Genomic DNA, 26838 nt, shown 5'->3' on the forward strand with positions numbered 1-26838 from the left:
AGGCAATATTATTTATTGCAATAAATATTAGGAAAATAAACGAAGAATGGCTTCGGATAAGGTACGAATGTTTGTAAATTAGATTATTTTATACTTTACACTTTACTTTTTCAAATTTGTGGTAAAGTATAAAATGATCTAATTTACAAACATGTATCCGTACCTTATCCGAAGCCATTTTTCGTTTATTTTCCTAATATTTATTGCAATAAATAATATTTTCATAATGAAACGACGGACATATTGTACGCTTTCTCGATTTTGCCGCTTGCTGCTTGCTGTTCATCTAGCTTACATAAAATTCTTAACCAATAGTAACGAATTGCTGCTGCAGCGTGCTGCGCATGAAAAAGCACCTTATGACTAGGTCGTCATCTGTGTCGCTTGTTGGAAGGTACCCTCTCTTATCAACTCTTATAAGGGTGCAGCCACAATAGAAGGAATCTCAACCTATCGGGCGAGTACCCGCTTACCGAGTGATCGAATATGATTGGTTGGATTTATAAGTAATAACCAATTATAGCTTCCGATAGGCTGAAATTTCTTATTCCTAACCTAATTCCTTATTTCTTTTCCTTCTATTGTGGCTGCATTTGAGTGCATTTAGAAAGAGATATAAATTGCTAGACAAGCGACAAATTCCGAAAAAGACTTTACATGTATAAGAATGGCAAAGCTCAGTTCGTACTACACGTTATGTCCACTTATCGACCAGCAGAGTTTACTCGGCGTCGAGAAGGATAAGGAACCAGGATGCGCGATAGTGACTCTCGGCAGGAACATAGTCATACGATATAAGGTTAGACACTTGATCATCTTGTTTTAAATGCGCGTTTTAACTTGAAACATTTTGAAGGTCCATATGTATTTTCAGCTGCAGGATTTAAAACAGATTAGCAGTTGGTCTAGCAAAGAAAGATTGACGACGCAAGTCATTTATGATAGGTTCAAGCAGCGTTATGTCGCTGTCTTTAACGAGAGGAAGATCCGGGTTTGGTCGGAAGAGGAGGCTGACCTGAACAACGTGAAGGGACACAAGTTTTCGTTCCCGCTTTATGCTATTCTACCATATGACGACTCGTCACCCATTCTTGTCCAACAAAACGGAGCTACGGCTTCTCTAGCGTGGGCCATCGACAACAGGAAGACATGGATGAGCAAGGGTATAATTAGGGCTAAGGAGAAATTATTGAACTGCCAGCTGATACATTTAAATGGAAAGACAAGTTTATTCTGCTTGACGAGAGTAGAAGAGGTCTATAACTATATAGTAGTTGGATTGGAGGAGGATACCTGTTTGGAGAAAGCGGATACTATCAAGAGGATAGAATTGAAACGAAAATCAGAGGTTCTCACGGGACACGTTGTGATACACCATAAGAATGATGCATATCTGCTGACTTTATGTATGTATTAAAATAGTGCGTCGGATCCCTCCTCTTTTCCTTCTTTTAAGATGATAAAATAAGCATGATTATATGATTGTTTCAGGGTCACACGGTAGATTGTATAGTCACTTGTTGACAGCGACGTCTTCCGACGTGGAATCTAATAAGTTGATTAGTGTAATTACTAATATCAATACAAAATATCCCATTGTCATGACGCATCTTAATGAGACAACCATAGCGATTTATGGTGCTGATGTCACAGACGAAGGGGCAATACTTATGATATACAATGTACAATTCAAATCAGCTCAAGCAGTGCAAAAGCTAAAACTTTACACCAACGACGCCAAGCTCTGGAAGGTAGAGGACAAATTACTGTTGGCGGCAAATAGACATTTGGCCGTCGCGCCTTATCACCTGGCACCGCAAAGAATAGCTGCTATGTTAGGCTCGTCTTTGCGCTTCAAGAATGATAGAAATGATGCAGATGATATTATTGTGATACAGGAAGCGACAGTGGCTCAGTGGGACAAGAATCAAACATGCACGAAAAACGCATCGATAGGTCGTATACCTGTGAATATCTCAAAGAAGATCTGCTCTTATTTGAACGAGGGATGGAGTGATTCCGCGATACAAGAGATCGTGATTCCGACATTGATGGAATCTGACGACGTTGCGTCAGTCTGTTGGTGCCTCGATACATTTAAAGATTTGCCAGAGAAGTTATTAGTGGACCTTTTGGCATTTACCTTGAAAAATTCAAACAAAGTATTCGTTTCTCTGCAAAACGGCACGACCGATAGTACATTGAAAGCCAGTAATCCCTATTCCAGAAACAATTTTCTCGACAGAGTGCTTAGTATCAGTTATTCCAGTGTTTTGTTGTTACCTCACCTGAAAACTGGTTTAACTTTCGACCAAGTACTTAAATTATTGGAATATTTAATGTGTAAATTGAACGAGAAAACGGACTCGCTTGACGAGAATTCACAGCCGAATGATCAGCAGTTGTACGAATGGTTCTGTATGCTTCTAGACTCACACTACCAACACTATTTATTGTCGCAAGATACGCACGTTTTGGAGCTTTTCAATCGACTAGATTCTATCCTGGAAGAACATGTAAGTAAACATGTAAAAAGTAGCTCGCACAATCTTTTATTACTTATCTAATCTATCAATTATCGTTTTTTTTTTCCAGTTTCAATTTTTGCAAAACCTTGTCAACTTGAGGCCTATGATAGACAGGACTAACAATGGAAAACCGTTGCGATCTTCTTCGAGAAAACACAATAAATTCTACTCTATAGAAGAAATAAAACTTTATTAAATTATTAAATAAATGAAAAGACTCACACTTTCACACGTCATAGTGTGTTGAACATGTACTCTATATATTTCTCATATGTTTTTTTTATTAATCGATAATTGAAAATTTATATAAATTTATATAAATTTTCAATTAATCAATCTTGTGCAGAAGACGAACTACTGATACGAAAATCATATTTTATATTATTGGTATAATGATAAATATTATTGAGAAAAATATTTAGCGTGAATTTTGACATTTTTATTAATTTTTATAACGTCTTATGTTTTCGCTTTGTTTTTTTTCCACATTGTCACACTAAACGCGACAACTAAAATTCAAATAAATATTCAACTAAGTAAATTACAGCGATATTCTCTTTTATTATTAATATCGCAAAGTAGATTCTATATTCTGATAAACGTGTATATATATATATATATATATATCTCTAAACTGGACAAAATATTTAAAATTCGAAGGTTCACAAAACGATACTATCTAGATTTTCATTATTATGTGTCTACTTCAATTCATCGACATATGGAACTGTGCACAAGTTGCCGATTGCAGCCATGGATAATTTTCCGCTCGCAAGTTTTCCAGCAACCTAAAAGTATCGTAAAGAAATATAGCCGCTTTTAATCAAGTCTTAAATAGAGGCCTTTGCGTAATGTATAAAATATTTAAAAAATGCTTTTATTTTATTTTTTTATTTATAAAGGCCGAAAATAAAGAACTTTGGTTGATTTTCTTTGCATTATATGTTATGCAAGGATCTGGCTTCTACCATATAACTTTTGTGTACAAGTACCTTTGTGTAATGTATAGATTAAACATTCTATAAAGAGTAAATTGTAAAGAAACAAAAAGGAAAGTAAACGATTGCTAGAAAAATGAAATATGCATACCGATTTGACTTCAGCTGTAGTCAGTTTGTCTACTTCTGCAACGAGATCGGATGGTTTGTACACGCGTCCTTTAATAATTGCTTGCTGCCCCATATTTTCCAAGTACATGGCATCATTATCTACAGTATATAATATTTCCGCTTTCAACGTAGTCTTACCGCGCACGATATCAGCGTCGGAAAGCTTAGGTGATCTCAGATACTCGGTAGCAGCTTTTGTTATCTGCAAAATAAATGACATAATTGTGTGTATCAGTTTTATATTTATGTTAAATGACAAAACTTACGGAACCAGCGACGTTGGGTACCGAAGACAGAACGAAACCAAACAATCCAGAATCACTGTAAGAAGTATTAAATGCCGAAAGGGCAAATTGGTCGGTGTTCGTTCCACTAGAGATTGCTTTGTTTAGTGGAGACACACTGGAGCCCCACTTTACACGGGGGCCAGAACCGATTGCTCTTTGCAACACAGAGTAAGCAAGAGCATCTTTCTCTTTGTTTAAACCTGCTGCTTCAACGGCTACAGCTACAGTGGACAATTCGGAGGATCGCTCCTTGCGAAGTTCTCCTCCATGATATTTGGCAATTTCCGTAATATTATCTTCCGAGCCTACCTTCAGATTCGAAGCAAATTGTGTCGCATCTGACAGTGACATGCCCGTTGCTACAACCGCGCATCTCGAGCCAGTAAACCAAGTATTGACAAAATGTTGTAGCTGTATAGGAAGAGAGTAAATTCTTCTCTTGTTCTACATGCTATTAACACACAACATTACATACATACAGTTTCTGTATTGATTTTTCCAAGTTGTCTCTTTGGAGAGTATAGAGAATAACCTAGTCCAGTACGATAAGCTGCCTTGTGCAACAATTCCATTATACGGATTGTCTCCGGTATCATGGATAATTCATAGCGCAACCTGGGTAGTTGATCAGATATTTCCCATGGCTTGAACACTTGCTGTGTGGTAACATCCTCTAGGAAAATCAAAGCTTTGTCTCTGTTGTGATATAAGAATACAAGTATTGAACATTATTTGGTATATTTGAGATATATATATATATATATGTGTTATAAAGAAATTGCTCACAAATGATTTCTCGTAATTTGTAACGTATATGCGATGCTTTCACGATCAGTGGTAGCAGTTAAGTTTCCACCGAGTTGTTGGATATTTCTCGTTATTCCAAAGTAACTTGATCTACAAGTGCTTAGACCAGCAGCGATTCGAATATGATGCACTGTACCTTGTGTATCATACGTCTCGTTGCGCGAGCTAGCTCTAAACACCAAAAGAACAAGACAGATTATCTTATACTAAGCATTAAAGTATATATGTCGATATCGTAACATCATTTGTCAACTCGCAGTATCATTTTCATACCTAAAGATGATTGATACTTGAGCAACAGGATTAGTGTTATCAAGCGCAGCAACTGTCACCCTATTACTCGGCAATACCTGAAGCTCTGGGGTCGTAACACTGGAACATTGAGCAGCTGCAGCAGCCGCATAATGCCTTATCTTGAATTAACAAGTACATATATTTATTTATTTAATTATGAAATATATATATATGTATATAAAGGAAAAACGTAATCGTGCGCTGTACTAGTTTTATTTCTAAAAGATAAATAACATTGAGAATGACACGATATAAATAAAATTAAATTGTAAATATTCAGTAGAATGTATAAAGTCAATATTTTTAATTTTAATTCTACTATATGTGAATCTACAGAACATCTCTAGAGATACACGTAATCCTAATATTGTACGAAACATTTAAAAAATTACAAAATTAACACACGTCATTTTCTTCAATGATCTCTCTCTCTTCCCCAATGAGATTTACATAATACCACAGTATATCACAAACTCAATGGTAAACGATAAAATATTCGGAGACAGGAAAACATGCACTATCTTTTATCTTTATAAGGTAACTCATTATACCGTAGAATTACGAAGAACGGGCGACCGTACAGCGGAACAGGCCATTTCTCGCGCTTCCTGTAAAAGCATATAAAAGCGAAGTGAAATAAAGTGAAACGAAGAACAGGTGAGACAGGGGTAGACCACTGAGCTCGACGAATCAAGGAGTAGACGACAGACACAGCGCCATGACAGTACTTCTCGTATCGATATTTTTATTGAGATATCGATTTGAGATTTCGATTTTAATCAGAGTTGGTTAAAAAATACGAAAAATACGATTAGTCTATTGAAAGTGACCTATCAGAAATTATGTACTGTGGAATACACAGTTTTTGATAGGTTGAAATATTTATTCTTTGTTTCCGCATTCCCTGTTTCTTTTATCTACGTAAACCTAATGCTGGATTCACACTGCATCTGATCGTACGACGACTCTGCAACCAATCAGAAAACAGGATTCTCTTTGCTTCAAATCGATGATATGATTTTTCTGATTGGTTGCAGAGCGACGAATGACGCACATCATCGACATATAGGCCGGTATTCATAGGCTGCGTTCCATTTCCCGCATATACGCGCATATTCCCCTATAGTATACGTGACGCTCACTATATAAAATGCGCGCATATGCCCGAAACGGAACGCAGCCATAGTCAGTTCTTATATTCAAGACCGTCTCAAGTTCAGTCTTGAAGAGTTACGAACCAATCAAAGGGCTGCATTCGCGTCTTAGGAAATTACTTAAGACAGTCTTCAAATAAGAACTGACTGTGAATACCGGCTATTTAGCAAATGGACCGCTGATGGTAGTGATGGGGGTAGAAGGACGAGTAGAGTGAGAGGCAGAAATAATATGATTAGAGACCCTCTAATCAGAGTCGCGAAATAACGTCAATAAGGTTAGATCGGCGATACCATTTTTCAGCAAAAACCGGAAGTAACGATTAAATATAATACTACTGCACGTACGAACACCATCGCAGTTGCAATAAAAAGACTATGATTGTGATACATTAACACCTAATACATGTGAATCTAAATACAGTTATCAGAAAGAAATTACATTATTATATATTTTATACTAATACTGTGTATTTCATAAAATTATATTTTCTAAAATGACTGGTTGTTCTGCGCCAGACTGCAACAATTCTGCAAAAAAGGGTTATATTACGAAAGTCTTTCCTCGTAATCTTGAAAAAAGAGCAAAATTGGCAGCGAATGTAGGTCAATTTAAATTTAACGCCATGACTATTTCCGGTTTTTGCTGAAAAATGTCAGCACCAATCAATATTGGAAACGTTATTTCGCGACTCTGATTAGAGGGTCTCTAAGCACACTGAACGCTGAAACGCTTGCCGCGCGGCAAAATGTGACATGGTAGCCAATGAATATGTCAAGAGCTGTAAGCTCATTGGCTACCGCATCACATATTGCCGCGCGGCAAGCGTTTCCGCGTCAAGTGTGTTGGAGCTATGAGGGTGCAAACCCATCCAACGGAATAGCGTAACGCGGAACGAGAGCAGAACCAATCACGAGTTTCTTTAGAAACACGGAATGCCCGTTATTGCTCTCGTTCCGCGTTACGCTATTCCGCTGTATGGGTTTGCACCCTGAGTCTGCTGATCGCAGCCAATCATATTCAAGAATTTTACACATTTGGAAAGCTACTTTTTTTTTTGGGCACATTCAGCGGACTCAACAGTTGAGTGAGCGCTCGCTGTTATTGGTGTATTCTTCTAGATCTAAAATTCTGATTGGATGATCTAAAAGAATACACTAATAACAGCGAGCGCTCACTCAACAGTTGAGTCCGCTGAACGCGCCCTTTGCTGAATGTGAACGCAGCTTGATGGTTCTGTTGGATCCGTCGATCCAGCAACGAATGATTAGGCTGGGTCCACAACTTTGCTTTAAGAGACCGTAAGAAATTGACCAATTATTATTGAATGCGAGAAAAAAAATTCTCTGTGATTGGTCAATTTCTTACTTTCTTGGCTTTACGGACGGCCTCTTTAAAGCGAGGTTGTGGACTCAGCTTTATAGAGAGAGAGAGAGAGTGGGAGGAGTTTGTTAGTTGAAGTCGTTGAAGAATCCAGATCAATTCAAATATCCACGTTGTATATAATTAAAAGGTCTTTATTGAACATTGTATAATTAAAAGAAGGGCAAAATATTATGAATATGATAATTAATTATAAGCAAACGACAAGGACAGCCGCCAATTTGTTGAAAAACGGTAGTAACCTTTTAAGAAGATACGCTACTATAGCCGATTACAAAATTACTTGGGTACGACCAGAGAAAATCTCATATTTGTCATCTGAAACATCTGGTGATTTAGGGTTAAAAATTGATGTCAAATCATCTGATTTTGGCGAAAAGTTCAACGAGTTACCTGAACTGAAAAGGTAAATGCACTATAATGTAACTGTACATCTGTCTAGATAAGTTTTTACTCTAATTAAACATGCTATCTACATAAAATATTTTTTTATCAGTGCCAGTGATATTGTTAAAAAAATGTTTACGTTACAATTTTTACCTCGCAAAGAAACAATTTATGTTAGAAGAGACAAGATGTTGGAATTGGTTAAAAGACACAGATTGGATGAAAATTCGCCAGAAGCTACAAGCAAGTATAGTCTTGTTATAAATTAACATGATAGATTATAGAATAATGGACTATTATGCTTTTACTTTTTAGTTGCCATTATGACTAATGACATACATCAGCTGCAAGAATTTTTAATGGAATGTCCTAAGAACACGAAAATAAAAGTTAAATTGTTAGAAACAATTGCAAAGCGAAGGAAAGTGCTTAAGAATTTGCGGCATTGGGATTACAGACGTTTTGAATGGATCTTGGAAAAACTTAATCTTGTTTATAAACCAGCACCTGAGTGAGAGCTTTAACAAATATCACACACAACACATATTTAGCCTATATTTTATTGAAATTTTACAAATCTGATTATATTCTATAAAATATTTAATAGGTTACCACATCAGATCACCAGGAAGGATTCTTTAAGACGTTTAACGGAAAAGCGTTGTAACGAACTTGTGCAAGAAAAATTGGACATTTACAAAAGAGAATTGAAAGAATTACAAAAGGATTTTTATATAGAAAAGGCAGAGAAGCTTGCGTTTATTAGGGAGGAAGAAATAACATGTGGATTACAACCATCAGTGAATGAGGAGGACATCGCATGTGCTAAGCAAAAAGCAAAAGAATATCAAACATAATAAATCGGTATATTATAATTTAGAAACAATACAAATGTAAACAAAGATTAGTCAGTGTGTATGCATCTTTTTATATTCCAATCCTTATCTAATAAACATGTTTATGCAAATTTAGGAACAATTATTTGTAATTTTCGTAGAAGCAATATTAATGTTTTTTGTAATTTTTAATCATGGTTTAACGATTTTTATTTTTTAACTGTAACACTGAGAATGACCCCATCGGAAACGAAACGTATGTATGTATTATTTATTATATTAAACTTTTCTTTATTGCTTTATTTGTTACATGATTGTTATTATTATTTAAATTTAAATTAATTATGTTACTGGCTCTTTGTCCTTATTCTATATACTTTGTTATATAAGCATTCGTAAATGCGTGCGTTTGCACATGTGTGTATGTATACGTGTTTTTATGGAACATTTTTTTGTATCTTATAAATGTAATCCCTTGTAAAACTATAGACCGGTATTTATGGTCAGTTCTTATATTCTAGATCATCTTAAGTTCAGTCTTGAGGTCTCACAAACCAATCATAAGTCACAAGTCGTAAAACGCACATGTTATAATTAAAATTAATAAAGAAATTTTGCAGCGATAAGAAGCAACTAATCTTGTTAATGATAGATAAGGTATTTAGGTTTATTACCTTGTCATTTTTCATAAAAAGAAAGTCAATGTCGCTTGTACACAGTAGCTGAGTCTTTTCATTTTGATTTGGTTTTTTGATATTTTCAATTTAATACCATTAAATAATTTAAAGTGACTCCACTGTGTCTGAAACTGACTGGCCTAAATATTCAAATACCGGTTTTTGAACATTGATTAGGGAGTTTTTGCAATACCATTTATCTCAGATACGGTGAACGCTAAAGTTGTACGTTATCTTTTTCTTAATTAGGTATATGAAGAAAAAGATAACGTGACTAGCGTATCTGGAATAAACGGTATCGCAAAAATTCCCTATTGTAATGATTGCGATACGGTATCTTTTTGAAAATAGTGAGCCTCCTCACCCTCGGTGGAATATTTGCTTTTTTAAAAAATATGTAATTTCGATATTAACCTAGTTTTTCTTAATTTCGACATATTAATTTCTTTTCTCTTTTTCTTTCTTTTTTTTATCTTTTCTTTTCCTTTTATGTGATATGTATTGTTAGATGGAATTAATTTCACATTTGATTTCTTGATTGTGGGACAGCTCATTGTGTTTAAACATCTCCTGATCCTTTTTTATTTATGTTATTGCTTTGTCTCTGAAGAAGGTTAAAAAATGAGCCGAATCATGTAAGCATATTTATTATAATAATAAAGTTTCGTTTGTTATATGTTGTATAAAGTTATCTGCACCAGACTCCTTTTTTCTCCAAGTTTACATAAACGTAGTTGTAAATGGTAGTGCGAATTAACCAATCAAACAGTCAAAAATGTTCAACTGTGATTAGTCAATTCTTTATGCAACTACAGCCACTTACAACCACGTTTACGCGATTGTAGAATGGGCTTAAAGCAGGGATACGCAACCCTGGCGGCCCGCGGGCCGGATTCAGCCCGCGATGTCCAAGAACTTGAATTCGATTACGAGATAGTCTGAGGCGATTAAAATAAAACACATTGTTATATTATAATTTTTTTTGTCTCTTTAATATCAAGTTTTGGGTATTTGAAAATTCAAAATTGACAATTAAATGTGAGAATTAAAATTCAAAAAGAGACAAGACATTTTTATCTGTTTAACTATTTATTTTACATATCGCGTTATGCACTTATAAAATTATATAAAATTAATTATATATAAAATGAATATATCTACTTGGTAATTTTATCAAACTTAACTGATATTAATTTATAATATATTTGATAACTGTATCTCTTTGCGTTAATAAAAAATAAACTGAAACTTTGAGTCACAATATACATGCGCGATTAGATGAATCATTTCATTAAAAGTGAAAACATATGTATATAAACGTACACGCGCACGTATGCACGCACACGATACAAAAAAATACAATAAAACTAACATGTTTAACTTAGGAGACAAAATATGTTAATTTAATCATATATAACTTTATGATAAAATAAAAATATTTTGTTTGTTATGTATAAAAATAATTATTTATAACATCTAATGAGATAACATTTCAGACCTTGTGCAACAAACGTTAAATATATATATACAGGGTGTAACTAAATTATCGCACTTGGAGTATACCATGAGATACAGGACGAATATGAAGTTACAAGTGGGGGAAGAATTCAGTCATAAATGGTGACAATGTCCATATCGCTCAAGAATAATACCATTACTACTACTAAAGACAATACTAATAATAAAAATGATAATGTTAATAATAATGATGGAGGAACGAAGAGTTCTAATACATCTCTCACTAAATATGACATTAATGAAATTTCTACCTTTTTCTACCTATTCCTAGCTCTTTTATTGCTATTCTTTTTCGCACTATTTCCAGATTTATTTTTATTGGAGTCTTTACTATTACTATGACATTCTTTGACAGGTGTTGTAATATGTTCTAAATTTCCATTAGACATTGATCCGTTCGAAAATTGAATCGAAGCATTGTCCGAGCTATTAAGAGTGCCACTATTTTGGACGTGTCCACTTTGAATAGTAGTATGATTTTTCCCACTAGCTTCTTTGTTATTACTGGAAGGAATTGCATTTGAATTGCCAAAGTTGCAATTGTCCTCACTGCCACTATTTCCAATTTGAGACTCTGATTCACTGTATCGTTCAACTGGAAGCAGGGATCTCATATTAACAGTATAAAATGCATGCTAATTGTGAGAGAGCAAGCAGTGGAAGATAGATATCGATTTGCAGATGAAGATATGCAGGTGCATAAGCGAGTGGTGGAAATATATTTTTCATGTAAAAAAACCCCACGGTATATCATTTTTCGTGTATCGTATAATTTTAAATATTTGTGTGATAAATATTAGATATTCATTTTTATTACAATTAATTGCATCATACTGTTCTATCTATCGCTATTACATTTGCAAGGAGACTAATCGACATTCCCTTAAAGCGTGGTTACTTATGTATGATCCAAGATACACATGCATTATTTACATGAAGATTAATTTCTTCAGAAGAAAAAAGCAACTATTATCGTAATTTCTTATAAACATTTGTATACTACCAAGCAGACAGATATGTCGCAACTACTTCTATCTGGATAACAAAAAAATTTTAGCTAGTATTATGTTTAAGATCAATCTGCAAGTCATTAATAATGACATTCATGATTAAACACAACATGTTTCTACATGAAATGTAATTTTCATTTCATCGGGAATATTAATTTTATCATATCAGAATATCAGATGCTAATTCTAATAATTTTTCAGATGTAAAGCAATCCAAACAAGAAAATCAGTATGCAAATACATCTATTTGTAACATGATAACACAATATCAGGGAACCATTTCAATCAAACATAAACAACTACTAAACATATTTATCAAATTAAAAATGCTATTATTTCTACAGAAAAGAGAATAATAAAGAAAGTGTACAAAATACAAGAACAGTATCTTTATAAACAAATATTATCATGAATATCCATTGAGGTCCTTACTTTTTTCTTGTGTGTTCTCAACGAGTCCGCTAACTGCCTATAATAAAAAATAATATAAATTAATCTAATAACATTTTGATAAGATTAATATACAATATTACACATGTCTCTTAAAAACATTGAAAAAAGTATGTAAAATTTTAATTTTGTATTATGAATAGCAAATTTGTATTACATATCTGTATGATAAAAAATTCATGTACATAAGAAATAAAATTTCCTTAAATAGATGTATTTACTTACAGCCATGGAAGTAATGGAAGATTTAGAAAATAATCTTTCTGCTTCTTTAAATTTTCTGTTACGCTTATCAGCTTTACTGTTAGTATTTTTGTTGCTTGATAAATACCTATCCCAACCTCTTATTATATTTCCATACAATTGAGTATCCTCTAAATAGCTTCCCTCAAAGGCATATATTTGACGTTCCAAGTTGGCTAATGTCTCCTATAAAAATTAATCTTTGTAAAAATTCATCTGATTGTATATATTAGTATACAAATCATTAGTAACTATTGCAATTGCTATATTTCAAAACAATAAAAATATCGATTGAACACTTTTACAAGCTTAATTGTATTAATTTTTTAAATTCAACCTTTTCAAGTGTTACAACCTAACCTCAATCACAAGTAATCAATTATATATTATTTATATTTAAAATAGAATGTGACAATTGAAACATGTTGTAAAATGTACATTTTGCAAACATGCATGCAAGCATGTAACGAAATTCAACGTAATAATATTTGTATGCATAACAATTTGGTTCAACATGGGTACTTGCAGCAATCTCTGCTTTGCGTTTCACTAATTCCGCCAACTCCGATCGCAAATCTACTGGAGATTTCGTGGACATGTTTTAATTTCGTGGAAAGTCGCTTAAATAATTATGACATTCACAAAATTAAGATTATTTATAAATGACACCGAACCGAAACGACGATACTACGCCCCAAATAACCAGGTGTTGTATGTATGCAATGTATGTGTGTGTTCATACAGATATCATGCAATAGCGTCTAGCTTCTTCTTCACTACAGAATGGCCCTCTAGCCCCAGGGTTGCCAGACACATAGGCCCTGTCGCCGATGGGGGGCACTTGTGTCGCCCAAAAGTAATGGCTCCAGCACACTGGACGCGGAAACACTTGCCGCGCAGCAAAATGTGACAGCTCCAAAATGTTACAGCTCCAAACATGTTTATTGGGCGCATTCAGCAGAAAAGAGCGCTACGAGAGCGCTCGCTGTTATTGGTATATTCTTCCAGATTTAAAATTCTGATTGGATGATCTAGAAGAATACACCAATAACAGCGAGCGCTCTCGTAGCGCTCTTTTCTGCTGAATGCGCCCATTGGCGTCACTTAGGTGCATCCAGAAGCACATCCGTTCATTGAGCTGATTCATCTGATTGGTCTATATTTTAGAATCTAAACGGAATATGCCAATCTGATGAAAGAGCTCATTGAGCGCTCTTGAACCTATTTGGTTTATTTTTTAAGATCTAATGGAATATGCCAATCAGTGCTCATTGAGAGCTCAGTGAGCGGTCATGGATGCACCCGTTTTACCGCGCGGCAAGCGTTTCCGCGTCCAGGGTGTGCTGGAGCCATTAAGGAGCCTACAGACCAGAGCGACGCAGCGGTGAATGGCCTCTCATTGGCTATCGCTCGCCGCTTCACCGCTGCGCCGCTCTGGTCTGTAGGCTCCTTTGTACCAGATGCACACCAGCGCGATGTTCGTCGCGCGCGACACGCGATATCCAATGAGCGTCTAGCTTTAAGAATGAGAACATCGGTAAAGCTGTACGTTTATTGGATATCGTGTGTCGCGCGCGACGAATGAACATCGCGCTGGTATGCAAGAGCCATTATACCCACTCTAGAGTCCTAGATATCAGAGAAGCGTAACCGGTGTGCCGCATTCTGATTACCTGACTGTCAGCCAATCATGACATTCATTCAGTGGTACTAAAAATGGCTGACTAACAGACGATTGGTGGATTTCATAGTTCGTCTGCAAACGACGCCATTTTTAGTACTTTTCTTAGTAGTTTTGCGATACTGACTGAAGCTTCTCTGATATCTTATGGCACATTCGATACATATGCACGTACGGTTCTAGTGCTGCCCTGACACGGTGCTGCCCTGAAACGGTGTTGCCCTGATACGGTATTGCCCTGATAGGGTGCTGCCCTGATAGGGTACTACCCTGACACGGAGCGAATGCAAAACTACACTAATTAATAATTCAATTAATAATTTAATTTTTAATTAATAATAATAATAATAATAATTTAATTTTTTTATTTTTAATTAAATAATAATTTATCTATAATAAATAATATTCTTTCTTTATCCATTTTGTAATTTTTTTCTGCCTAACTAGTTTTACTTGTCCGTACTACACCAAACTGCCCTGACAAAAATGTCAGTGCAATATTTCTTGCACTCGTTCGGTTCATTCGGTTCGTCCAAACACAAATTCAGCAAGGTCAGTTTTCATTTGCCAAATACGATAATCCAAGCGCACTGATACGGTGCGCACATTCCGAATGTGTGGCACCAAAAAAGTTCGCACTCAGTGCGCATTAATAATAATCAAACATTAATAATAATTTCTTTTTTTGTGAGCTTCAATAAATTTTTTAGAATTATACACACACACACACACACACACACACACACATATATATATTACATAGATATACACACATATATATAGGTTACTGGATCACACACGTGTGGTAATTTAATTTACGCGCATCAACGACTGCATTCCTAAGCGAGTCTGCCGGTATGAGAATATGGAGAGAAATGTTGCGAGAGCGTGACCAAATTACGCGTTCAATCAAATCTGATTCGCAGTGTAAGAAACATATGGTTCGATAAGAAAGATATCTTATTTTTCCTGCGCGCGCGTGTACACAGTCAATAAATATTTTGTATTATAACAAATATAATGGTGAGAATAGTTTTTTTCCCATAATGTTTGCTAATTAAATTTAATTTATATTTAAACTGTACATTTTATCCAAGAATTTTGTAAGTTTCTTTTGATTATTGCCAGTGTAAATATACGACGCTTACGCAGCTTTCTCTTTTTTGAGCATATATATATATATATATATATTGTAAAAATTTTTTGGTGATTGTACTATAACATATTGAAAAAATAAAATATTAAATCAATTATCGTACAAAATTGTATATTAATAAAATTGTTATCATCCATCGAGTAGATAAATTTAATTTTTTCCCCAATCTTACCGGATATATATATCCCGAAGAAACTGTTGTAGATTGACGATCAGGTAGGAGGTCAGTTTCAGTCTTGGATAATACGTTCGCTGGTTCGGAGTATAAATGAAGGACAATGACCTAATTGTGTGCAGAACGTGTTGTGCGTCTTTGATGGTCAATCACCGTGCGTGCAATTCATACTCCATTATTTATAAGTGTACCACTAAATTATTTTCTTATTGAGATACATAAAAAAAAAGTCGGACAATTTCTTATAACGGGAACGGTGTAGTTTTGTATGTAACAGTCAATCAGAATAGTCATAAATTATTATGAAGGTAAGATACACGTATGTGTATGTTATATATTTTGTGCAAAAATTAGACGTTCATTGGAATAAGTACGTGATTTCTTTAGCGCATTATAAAAAAATATTTATAAAAGTTTTAATTTATTAGGATATATATACACTCACAGGCAAAAAAACGTGCCACTAAATATTAGCACAATTTTTTAAATATTTTCAAACAGCGCGAACTCAGTGAAAAATCATCGTAGCGAGATATATATGCTTAAGAAAGTATTTTGAAGCTTAAATCTACTTTTTCATCGGTACTTAGAAAACGGTTGAACTGATTGCAAAGTTCCATCAATTAAAAATTCCACACAAATGGGATTTACAGTGATAACGCAGTGAAAAAAAAATCGTACAGAACTCAGTAAAAAAGCAAATTAAAGGTAAAGATTTACTCTTTCGAAAGCTGTAAACCCCATTTGTGCTTAATTTTTAATTGACACCGTGCGAACTTTGCAAATTTCGTAAAAAATTTTGAGATTTTATGCATCTTCATTTATATTTGTGTAATTTCATATATCAGTTTAACTGTATTTTTAAGTACCGCGATCTGAAAAGTAAAGATTTCAAACTTTAAAATACTTTTCTAAACATCTCGCTACGATGACTTTTCACTGAGTTCGCGCTGTTTGAAAATATTAAGTGCTAAAATTATTAGTGGCCCGTTTTTTTTGCCTGTGAGTGTATATATACTATTGGACAATATTTGTCTTAATTATACAAAAGATTCAACTTGATTATTACGGTAATATTTATTTATATTGGGACAACGCGCAAATAAGCAAAGATAACCGACATCAAAGCGGATCTTTATTGGTGCTTAATAATATTTTTGCATGAATTTGATAATTTATAGTTCCAGCAAAATTATTTATCAGTTTTGAAATACAATCCTAAATTGAAGCTAGAGTACGTGTGTAAATTTAATTGACAAGTGATTTAACTAGTAAGCGATCAGAATATAATAGTTTAAAATGGATTTTAATTTTCAGAATACATTTTTATTCATTTATAGGAATTGCATGAAGCACACACTCTTATGCCTTTCAATCTAAAAATCAAAATTTTTCTCTGTTCGTCGTGAATACTGTTCAATTCAAAATTTTACATAGGGAATGCAGTTTTTCAGTTCAATTGAATTCAATTGAATCCAATTGTAGAATAAAAAATGTTTTAACAATGTGCATATACAAATTTCAATTTATTTTAATCCATTCTCTGTCTGATTACCGGGGGTGAACATTTTCAAACACCGTAAAGAGTTTATTGTGGAAAATACTACTCCAGCCAGGATTCTCCAACCTAGTCTTTGCTATTCTATTCCGTAACACATGTCTCTTATTAATTTTTATCGCAATTATTAAATTCAACAAAAATAAAAGATATTATAAACGGTATTATAAACAAGTAAAACAAAGTAAGTAGCGGATGACAATCTTTATTACAATAATCTCATAATTTCAAAAAGCGAAACGTTTCGACTCATACAGAAATACTTGATTTACTTACTTCGTTTTGCTTGTTTATAACACCGAAATTTATAATGTCTTATTTTTGTTGTTCTTAAAATATAACAAGCGTTACCTTAACATTTATAATTATTAAATTGCTTGTCAATTTACACATTACCTATTCCAATTTCAATTTAGGATTGCAGTGTTTCAAACTCTATAAATAATCGGCGCGCAGTTAGCTTGAACTGGAAATTGTAAGATTTATGCAAAAATATTATTATTAGATACCAAGATCCACTTTAATCGACTACGTCTTCTTTAACTTATTTGATTAATCATTATAAGTTAATTAACACACCATTGATAAATATGTCCCTCTATCTCTTTCCACTTTTCACTAATACACACGTTTGTAACTGATATGATCAGCTTACGAATATATTTAAAAAATATAGAAATTTTTTAATAATTATTGTTCGAAGAGAGAAGGCAGTCTTTATTTTTTTTGATCGATTTTTCAGTTACTATTATATTATTTATAATAATTATCTTACACGCTATCAATGATATGCCACACACACTTATCGTTCATTGCCGTAACAGATATTTTTTTAACAAGAAATCTTCTGTTTTTTTTTTTTTTAATCGACAGTGGATAAAAATTTAAGCTTATTTTCATCAACGATGCAATAGATTGGATGTGAAAAATATTATATATTAAATCATTTACAATTAATTAGATAGTATTAATTAGATAAGTATTTAAAAATTCTGTAAATTTTTACATTTTTACGTACATTTTCTTCTTGCTTTATGAATTGACTACGCTCGCTTTCCTCGCCAACATCAATGTGGCACAATGTCCCACATTTGGTACACTATAACTATTTGCGGCAATTTTCTCTTTGGTTTTACGGATACGCATGCATATAATGTACCGACGTTTATTCGTGATACGATCACACAACCCAAAGAGCTATATACGCAGGTTCTACTATGTATAGTGATGCTGTGTAAAGTAAAAATCGTTTCACTTTTATTTACGCTTTAATTGAATATACATATATAATAGGAACAATCTTTCTTAGTTTCCCTGTTGAAATTTTTCGGAAAAAGCGAAATAGAGAATCAATTCGATACGCTGTATGTATAAACCAATTGTAGACAACTAGTTGGATTTGCTGGCTCCTCGCCGCGTGTATCTGCCTTTCCGAAGCAAAGAATAAGATTAGAAGACCTTTATCTCCACCGTACGCTTCTACATTGATATTAAAAAAACCTCGGCCTATTAATCAGAGAATATCTATGGGAAACACCATTCATATTGGTAGTAGTCTATCTCATCAGAGAGTACCTTACAACAAGCACACCAATTATAGGTAAAAAGTTTTAAATGTGCAATATTTCCTTTTATTTATTACATCACGATAACTTGATTCTCAATTTTAGAATTCGTCGGCCAATTTATAACGTTTTGTCGACTAGCTGGAAGAATCAAATTCCAATGCGAGCAATATCCCTGAATAATCGACCAATTTTGTCACAACGTGTTTCCACTAAAGGATTGTATTCTATAAACAAGGTACCGGAATACAGTCCGGAATACAAGCCTGCAGAATTAGTAGTTTTGCCACCTACTCATCGAGGGGATGTCGATGATGATAAAGGACCTATTCATACGATTCCGGCGCCCAATTTAAGCCCAGCAGATAAGCCATACAATATGGCTACCAATTTGGAAGATATCATGGACCGCCGACCGTATCAGTCATCAAGCGACCTCAATTATCATATTTCTGTACAAAGTAAGTATTATATATAATTTTCATTCCATTACGCACTTTGCCATTATACTTTGAGCTGGGTAAAATAAGGTACTGATGATGAATATTACTTTCTTTACAGATCCTAGAAGAACCAATTTTGGATTAGCCACTATTAGTAGTAGTTCGTCACAAGGAACAGTGACAAACTTGATTCCGCCGCAACATCAGTACGAAGTTACAGAAAGCAACGACGTAATTCCAAAGGAACAGCAAACTATTCAGTCGGCTATTTTTCAACCGCAGGATTTAGATATAACGAAGCTGTACTCAATTATAATTAACAATCCTCAGCCGCAATCTAATGAGCTTTTTGCAAATCACCCAGTTAACTCAGATACGAGTGTTCTAGGTTCGAATGTACAATTTGGCCAATCAAACATGCCAATGCAAACGAATCTTCATAGTTCTCTACACGTCGGATTTCCTTCTACTGCCATTCCACCGTACACTATAGCACAACAGATACCAGCGGATCTTCACGTGGGCCATCCTGCTCCAGCAGGGCCACCATTATCAGCTTCGCAACTCTACGATCTGTTAAATGATTTTCCACCTAAACTTGCGGAACAATATACAACAGGTAATGCTAATTTATTAGGTCTACAATTTCATTCTCGGCTCTTATATATTCAATTGACTACTTCAATTGGCTTATTAAAATTTGAATTTTTTTCTTGTCGTTTTAAAGCGTCATTTTTAAGTTTCAAAATAAGGTATAATAAGTGTCGGTGCCTGCGAATCTAACTTCAAAAAGTAATAGTGAAAACTATGTCGTTCGAAAAGCAGTATTTGAGATACTGCCTCCAACTGAAGAAAAATGTCGCGGAATCATTAGAAAATGATTTGCTTAGGCGAAAACTCTGTGTACATATAAAAAGTGGTACCAAAGATTTCGTGATGGCAATTTTAGTTTTTTTCATCATAGAATTCATCGACTGGAAACAACAATTTTTTCCCCGAAGCGGAATCCGACATAGTTGCTTGAAAGATGGCGAAAATGTGTGGAAAATAAAGGAGATTACTTTGATTAGATTAATATCCGTTCTTTTATAAATTTTACATCGAAATTTGGTTAAAAAAAGACTGAGAATTAAGTTGTAGGCCTAATATTTAGAATAGGATTACATTTAGCCCGAGGAAAGCGCTTTAAACAATTGCATAGTATAGGAACTGATCCTTTTCACATCGTAGGAAGTGAAAACCAATTTTATTCATAATAGTATTTCTTTTCGGGCTGCTCAATTTTTTGAAAGCTCGTAATAACTAACTGAACTATATCAATAACCGACTATATCAATTTTTTCAGGTATACTCGGTTTGAAATATCATCATTGAAAAGAGATAGAATTTATTATCGCTTTTCAATGATGATATTTCAAACTGAGTATGCCTGAATTGATATAGTCACTTAATTATAGTCAGATAAAGAGATATATTTATTATCTATTAGTATGCACATAAAATAAATTTTTCACACGCACGCACGTTCCCTCACTCACTCACTCATTCTATTCTAATTATAATTATTAGAATCGCAGTTTTTTCTTTAATAAATCTTACAAAAGAAAATGCCAATATTAGACTAAAAGCTATTTCAAATTTTTATGATTATTAGATCAACAACGCATCCTTCAGCAACAATTTGGCCAAATATCAGAATCAGATGCAGTAACAAGCTTTTCTCAACCACAAATGCATTCCTTCAATTATGATGAACAGACTGACCAGTTAATACAGCAGCGAGAGCAGCAAATTTTATCTGATCGAGATTACGCCTCGAAAAGTGTCACGGCAGATTATAATCTTAATTCAGAATCTTCCTTTGACATACACAATCAAAATGTACGCTCCAACGAAGAACTTACATATCCTATAGATGGAACAACCGAACAATCTGAAAACAATAAAAGTGTCACGGCAGATTATAATCTTAATTCAGAATCTTCCTTTGACATACACAATGTACGCTCCAACGAAGAACTTACATATCCTATAGATGGAACAACCGAACAATCTGAAAACAATATCGAATATGGAGAAATAGCCCAAAGAAATCTGACCAAGTATTTCGATAAAGTGGCCAACGATAGTCCTATATCGACAAGATTCTATACGACACTTCCCAACAGAGAGGCTGCTGAAAAATTAGCTGCGTTGGCCGCTGCTGGTAATATCAACAGTCGTCTCATCGGCCAGCTCCGAAAACAACAGAAAAAAAGTATGAAAAAAGATGAATCAGTGCCGCTTAATCATAAGAACGATGATGATGATGTAGTAAATTATAGAAAGTCTCAGATCGATGATGATGAACAACAAAAATATAATCAACTGAAATCAAACCAGAATAGTCAGCAGCATCACCGCAGACAAAGTTATAAAGTGCAAAACGATGAAAAGTTACCTCTACAAATTACAGTACCTGACGAGAGTGACTACGCTACGAGCGACAATAATCAAAGTGATATAAAGAAAGACGATATAGATATCGAATACGAGTATGAGAATGAAGATGGAGAAATTGAAGATACACAATCGGCGACTTTGCTCGATGCAAATACAAAATCGCACGATAATGATTCCCCTATTGAGTTTGGTAATCGTTTGCGTTCTTAAAAAACTGAAAAACATAAATATTATCGAACGCACATATTAATAATCGACGTGATTGCTAGAAAAAAAGAAATAGTATAGTGTAGTTAGTAGTATAAGTTGTAAATTAATAATTTATTTATTAAAGTTATTTATACTCGTGCGCCTGTATTAGAATTCAGACATAACGTATCATATATATATATATATATACATGTTACGACGTGTATGTTTATTATCTCGTTGACAAGCCAATGAAAACGATTGTAAAATTTTACTTGTGTTGTGTTTCACATCATTGTTTGGCAAGGACATATATGTGTGCAACATATATGTGGTGTAAATCATACAAGTAAATATATGACGGGTAAATCAATAACAATTTGATATGTGTATATAGGATTGATATACTTCACTCTGAGTACATGTTAGTTTATTAGATGTATCTCTTTAACTCTCGTCTGTGAGAACTCGATGAATTTAGAATTTAGTGTTCGAAACTGTTGTCGTATACTGACAAATACAATGTATACCACAAATGCTTTTATGCAAAAGATTGGAAGGATAATTATATATTGTTTATTTTTTTTTTTACTTATACATTTGCAAAAACAGGAAGTTAGTGTACTTTGTAAAATATACAAGACAACTTACATTAGATTCGTATCGATTGCTCGAGTCTTGTTTTAAATGTTATAAGAAAATAAAGAAGAAAACGCTACTACAAGTGATCTATAAACCATGGGCTACCGTTATTTGTAAGCCGTTTCGTAAGAATATCACAACCGGTCTCTGTTACTAGAAGCGTATGCTCAAATTGCGCTGACCATTGGCCATCCAGCGTAACAGCAGTCCAATTGTCAGGCCATGTTTCGTCCTTCCATGTACCTTGAGATATCATTGGCTCGATTGTGAAGCAGTGCCCGGGTTTCATAACACCTACTGCCTTATTTTCTAGATAATAAAGTTTACTTATATAACTTTTTGATCGAAAAGACATTTAATTACTTTAGAAAAGCTACTTACTAGCATAATGTGGTACATTTGGCGCGGTATGAAATAAACGATGGATTCCATGACCACAATAGCTACGAACCACACTGAAACCATGCGCTTGTGCATGCTTTTGTATGACATTACCAATCTCTCTGTATTTTTCGCCAGGTTTCACAATGTCGATAGCTTTAGACAAGCATTCATATGTCACTTCTACCAACTTTTTTATTTCCGGTTTTATATTACCCACTAAAAAGGTTTCATTCAAATCTCCGTGAAAACCGTTGTGATATACGGTAACATCAACTGGAAAGAAGTAATTATTAGGTGATATATATGGTATGATATTTCTTAAAAGAAAGAAACTTTTCTTATGATCAGGGCTGTCACTGAAAATTAATTTTGAAATTTTCTGGCATTTAAAGGTGATGGAAAATGATGAAAAATTTTCCATAAAATATGTGATCTTTAATAACATTAAGAAAATGGATCGCAAAATGTTCAACACAAATAAGTGGCACGCAAAAAGAAGGCCACATTATTCGATCAAGGCGATCTTGGTATCTAATAATATTGCATTTTGGTGTGAGAATTTTTATGATTTCCAATTCAAGCTGCGCACCGATTATTTGTCGGTCTTGTAGCATAATCTTAAATTGAAGCTGTAAAATATGTAATATGATAAATTAAATTGACAAGCAATTTAATCAATAAACTGATACGTAAGAGCAAGTGGAAGTAAACAATTGTGTGGTAATTATAAAATCAATAAAATGTAAAATATTTTGTAATTACAATTTCGTTATGCACAAGATGTAACATTCAATCAGATGGTTTGACTAATTTTCAACCAACATGATATATAATTAATATAAAAAAGATAATAGTTTAAAGTGAATATTCCACAGATTATTATAAAAAACAGTAATGATTATTTACAAAAATTTAAATTAGCCGAAATATTTGATCAAATATTGCGTCATACAATTATAGAATGTAACAAAATTGCAAATATGTATACTTAACATTTTATAATTATAATGCATTGATTTCTACACATTTATTTTCACTTGCTCTTACATGTATACTTAATGTTTGAATTTTAAGTCCATCAGTTAATTCATTGTTGAAACAACCTAACGTTACCGATGCTAACAAATAAGTTGAGAATTTAAATACGCTAGCAAAAAGTAGTAATAAAAAAACAAAAAAATAGAGAAGCCCCTGCAAACAGATAAAAAAGGACAACAGAGTCAATAAATTTCAAAGTCTTATAGAAAAACAGCATTGCGAATAAAAGAATGAATGCATCTCAAAAGTGCCCCATTGAAGAAATACGTAAAAAATAATTTATAAAATGTATAATTTTTCAATATTTTTTTGATTAGAAATTTAGATATACTTCAAAAAAATTACAAGTGTTCTATAAAGTAAGAGCATTTAAGAGCATGAGAAGAAGTTGAAAATTTCAAGCTCTTTTATATTTTTCTATTCGACTTTCCTAGATTTTCTAGATATGTGGCAATCCTGCATTGTTATAATTAATATTAACAAATTTTTTACCATTACAAATATCGCCATCTTGCAAAGGTCGGGTATCAGGTATACCGTGGCAAATTACTTCATTAACAGAAGTACAACAGCTAGCAGGAAACTGATAATAATTTAATGGCGATGGATAACAATCTCTTTCAATACAAGCTTCATGCACCACTCTATCAATTTCGGACGTTGTAACACCAACACCACATGTCTTTGCAGCTTCATCCAAGACTTCTCGACCAAGCTACACAAAATTTTGAATTAATACATTGAAAACACAAAAAGAAAATCGAGAGTTTATGAAAATTTCAACAATATTACTCCTCTCTCTCTCTCTCTCTCTCTCTCTGTGTATGACATCCATGTTATTCAAGCACAGAGGAATGCATACTGTACCTTGCATGCGACTCTCATGCCTTCGACTTCTTCATCATCAAGAATTTTTATTTGACCAGAACCTTTTACAGCTTGTTCACTGAGTGGTATCCCAGCTGGATGTAAGGCATAGTCTGGGCGAGTAATACTTTCAGGAACTTCTCTACGTTGTTCTTTCTTGTATGGTCGTAATTTTCCAGTATAATTGTAAGTAGGCCAAGGATTATAAGTGTCAGAAACTTTATTTCCATTTTCTCCTTCTAATTACGCACAGATATATTACACAATGATAACAAAATCATAGAGTTTTAATAAATGATTCTTACACAAGATACTTACGTGCCAATTGATGGATAACTTTATGTGTTTTCCAACTACTTTTGAAACAATTCTGAAAATTAGAATGTTTATTGGGTGTTATTTATTGTTATGTTAATTGGGGATGATTAATATAATAAATAAACATTTTTTACTAGAAAAAATATAAATAATAGATTTTATATAAAGTGATAACAAAAGCATTAATTATTGGGCTATGTGTAAAATCAAATCAGAAATAAAAGTAAAATTTTCATAGATGCATGTGTTTTTTTCGGATATTTGATAACAATTCAAATCATTTACGAATAGCATAATAACAATTTTCTTTCATGAGAGAAGCAGAATCATTATATGTCTCTCTATTCTCACTAAAGACGTATGAAGAATGTTAAGTGGAGAAATATTATTTCATTGCAATAGGAACAACTAAAACCAACAAGAATTCCAGAATATAACTGATAGATCAATGGTAACTCTTGGCGATCAACTCTATTGATGGAAGTTTACTCTAGTAAATATTTCGCGTGGGTTCACTAATAAAAATTTAAAATATTAGATCCTTATTTTAATCTGTTGACATATACGCTACAAATTCGTAACGTTGGAAGAAGATTAAATTGAGAAAGTAAAATAACTAATTTAACCTAAAATGGTATAACGTGTAACGGAGTTAACGTGTCTTACTTGGCTACAGAAATATGAACCCTGAATGCCGATTTTCAAACAAGTTGGACATTGCAAACTCGCAACGGCGTTACACCCAGGTGTTTCGCACATTCCCAATGCTATCGACATTATTAAATTTAATTTTTCTACTGGTCGTATATACGTATATAACGTCGCGTATACACAGTCAATAATCGTGTACAGTCACATGTGTAGGCGGCAAGTAGCGGTAGCGAAGCCGACAACGTGAGCGTGGCATGAGCGTGGCATAGCATAAAATTATAAAGAAAAGAACAGACTGTTCTGAACAGAGGTAATTCGAGACCGGAGCAGTGTTGCCAATCCATCGATAGAAAAAATTTCTAAAACAGAATTTAAAAAATCTTTAAGTTAATCACCAGAAATTTCGAAAATCTTTAGTTTTTCATTTGCAAATTGTGATAACGAATTCGGCCTAGTTCGCGCACTAGTATGTATGTAATCAGTAATATATATGTATATATATAGAAACTAATTGTAGTTAATTTATAACAAGTTAACTTATAAAAGTTCTATGACAAATACAAATATTTTGAATTATAAAATACAGATTTTATTTTACAGCACAATTACATGTATATCGCGGGAGTTTGATCGTTTCACGCACATAATAATGTAAGTTTACATAAAGTATACATATAATACAATATTTTTGTTACATCTTTTATATGAAAATGTATTTTTTCCTTAATCATACAATTATAATATAATTATGAAACTATAGTTATTTATAGTTAAAGAATTATATAGAAAAAATTACGCAAATAATTTTATAGATAAAAATATAGTAATTATTACAGGAAGATGTATTATAATAATTATTATAAAAGAACAGGTTATCTGTATTAAAATTATAAATGTTTTACAATATATACATATATATGTATACATATAATATAATTATATATTGTAGTTAAAATTTTTAAAAGTTAACTTATTTAAATCAACTAAGCTAAAAAAAAGTTATTGACATATTTCAACTTATTTATTATATTTAACTCTTAACAAA

General features: G+C 33.3%; 6 protein-coding genes across 6 annotated transcripts; 3 read left to right on the forward strand and 3 right to left on the reverse strand.

Moving 5' to 3' along the window:
* Positions 1 to 667: 667 nt before the first annotated feature.
* LOC108779084 (nucleolar protein 11) lies at positions 668 to 2754 on the forward strand. The gene is made up of 4 exons (XM_018546439.1): positions 668 to 799; positions 875 to 1406; positions 1492 to 2516; positions 2596 to 2754. Exons 1-4 carry the CDS (start codon positions 668 to 670, stop codon positions 2722 to 2724), a joined length of 1818 nt encoding a protein of 605 aa, XP_018401941.1. The 3' UTR covers positions 2725 to 2754.
* Positions 2755 to 3101: 347 nt separating this feature from the next.
* UQCR-C2 (Ubiquinol-cytochrome c reductase core protein 2) lies at positions 3102 to 5725 on the reverse strand. The gene is made up of 7 exons (XM_018546409.1): positions 5577 to 5725; positions 5005 to 5144; positions 4711 to 4902; positions 4404 to 4620; positions 3904 to 4335; positions 3618 to 3839; positions 3102 to 3316 (listed from the first exon to the last, which is right to left on the reverse strand). The coding sequence occupies exons 1-7, from the start codon at positions 5643 to 5645 to the stop codon at positions 3230 to 3232; spliced, it is 1359 nt and encodes a 452-aa protein (XP_018401911.1). The 5' UTR covers positions 5646 to 5725; the 3' UTR covers positions 3102 to 3229.
* Positions 5726 to 7629: 1904 nt separating this feature from the next.
* bonsai (28S ribosomal protein S15, mitochondrial) lies at positions 7630 to 8829 on the forward strand. The gene is made up of 4 exons (XM_018546449.1): positions 7630 to 7969; positions 8060 to 8193; positions 8266 to 8461; positions 8558 to 8829. The coding sequence occupies exons 1-4, from the start codon at positions 7737 to 7739 to the stop codon at positions 8805 to 8807; spliced, it is 813 nt and encodes a 270-aa protein (XP_018401951.1). The 5' UTR covers positions 7630 to 7736; the 3' UTR covers positions 8808 to 8829.
* Positions 8830 to 11186: 2357 nt separating this feature from the next.
* On the reverse strand, positions 11187 to 13450 carry Eaf6 (chromatin modification-related protein EAF6/MEAF6). Its single transcript, XM_018546459.1, has 4 exons — positions 13211 to 13450; positions 12667 to 12870; positions 12424 to 12460; positions 11187 to 11576 (listed from the first exon to the last, which is right to left on the reverse strand). The coding sequence occupies exons 1-4, from the start codon at positions 13280 to 13282 to the stop codon at positions 11239 to 11241; spliced, it is 651 nt and encodes a 216-aa protein (XP_018401961.1). The 5' UTR covers positions 13283 to 13450; the 3' UTR covers positions 11187 to 11238.
* Positions 13451 to 18334: 4884 nt separating this feature from the next.
* LOC108779032 (uncharacterized) lies at positions 18335 to 21914 on the forward strand. Its single transcript, XM_018546362.1, has 6 exons — positions 18335 to 18493; positions 18640 to 18854; positions 18925 to 19280; positions 19381 to 19881; positions 20917 to 21141; positions 21259 to 21914. Exons 1-6 carry the CDS (start codon positions 18335 to 18337, stop codon positions 21912 to 21914), a joined length of 2112 nt encoding a protein of 703 aa, XP_018401864.1.
* Positions 21915 to 22262: 348 nt separating this feature from the next.
* On the reverse strand, positions 22263 to 25950 carry LOC108779067 (methionine aminopeptidase 1). Its single transcript, XM_018546412.1, has 6 exons — positions 25809 to 25950; positions 25143 to 25194; positions 24825 to 25063; positions 24450 to 24672; positions 22917 to 23192; positions 22263 to 22844 (listed from the first exon to the last, which is right to left on the reverse strand). The coding sequence occupies exons 1-6, from the start codon at positions 25917 to 25919 to the stop codon at positions 22612 to 22614; spliced, it is 1134 nt and encodes a 377-aa protein (XP_018401914.1). The 5' UTR covers positions 25920 to 25950; the 3' UTR covers positions 22263 to 22611.
* Positions 25951 to 26838: the final 888 nt, after the last annotated feature.

Source organism: Cyphomyrmex costatus, unplaced genomic scaffold (genome assembly GCF_001594065.2).
Source record: "Cyphomyrmex costatus isolate MS0001 unplaced genomic scaffold, Ccosl1.0 scaffold55, whole genome shotgun sequence".
Lineage (NCBI taxonomy): Eukaryota > Metazoa > Arthropoda > Insecta > Hymenoptera > Formicidae > Cyphomyrmex > Cyphomyrmex costatus.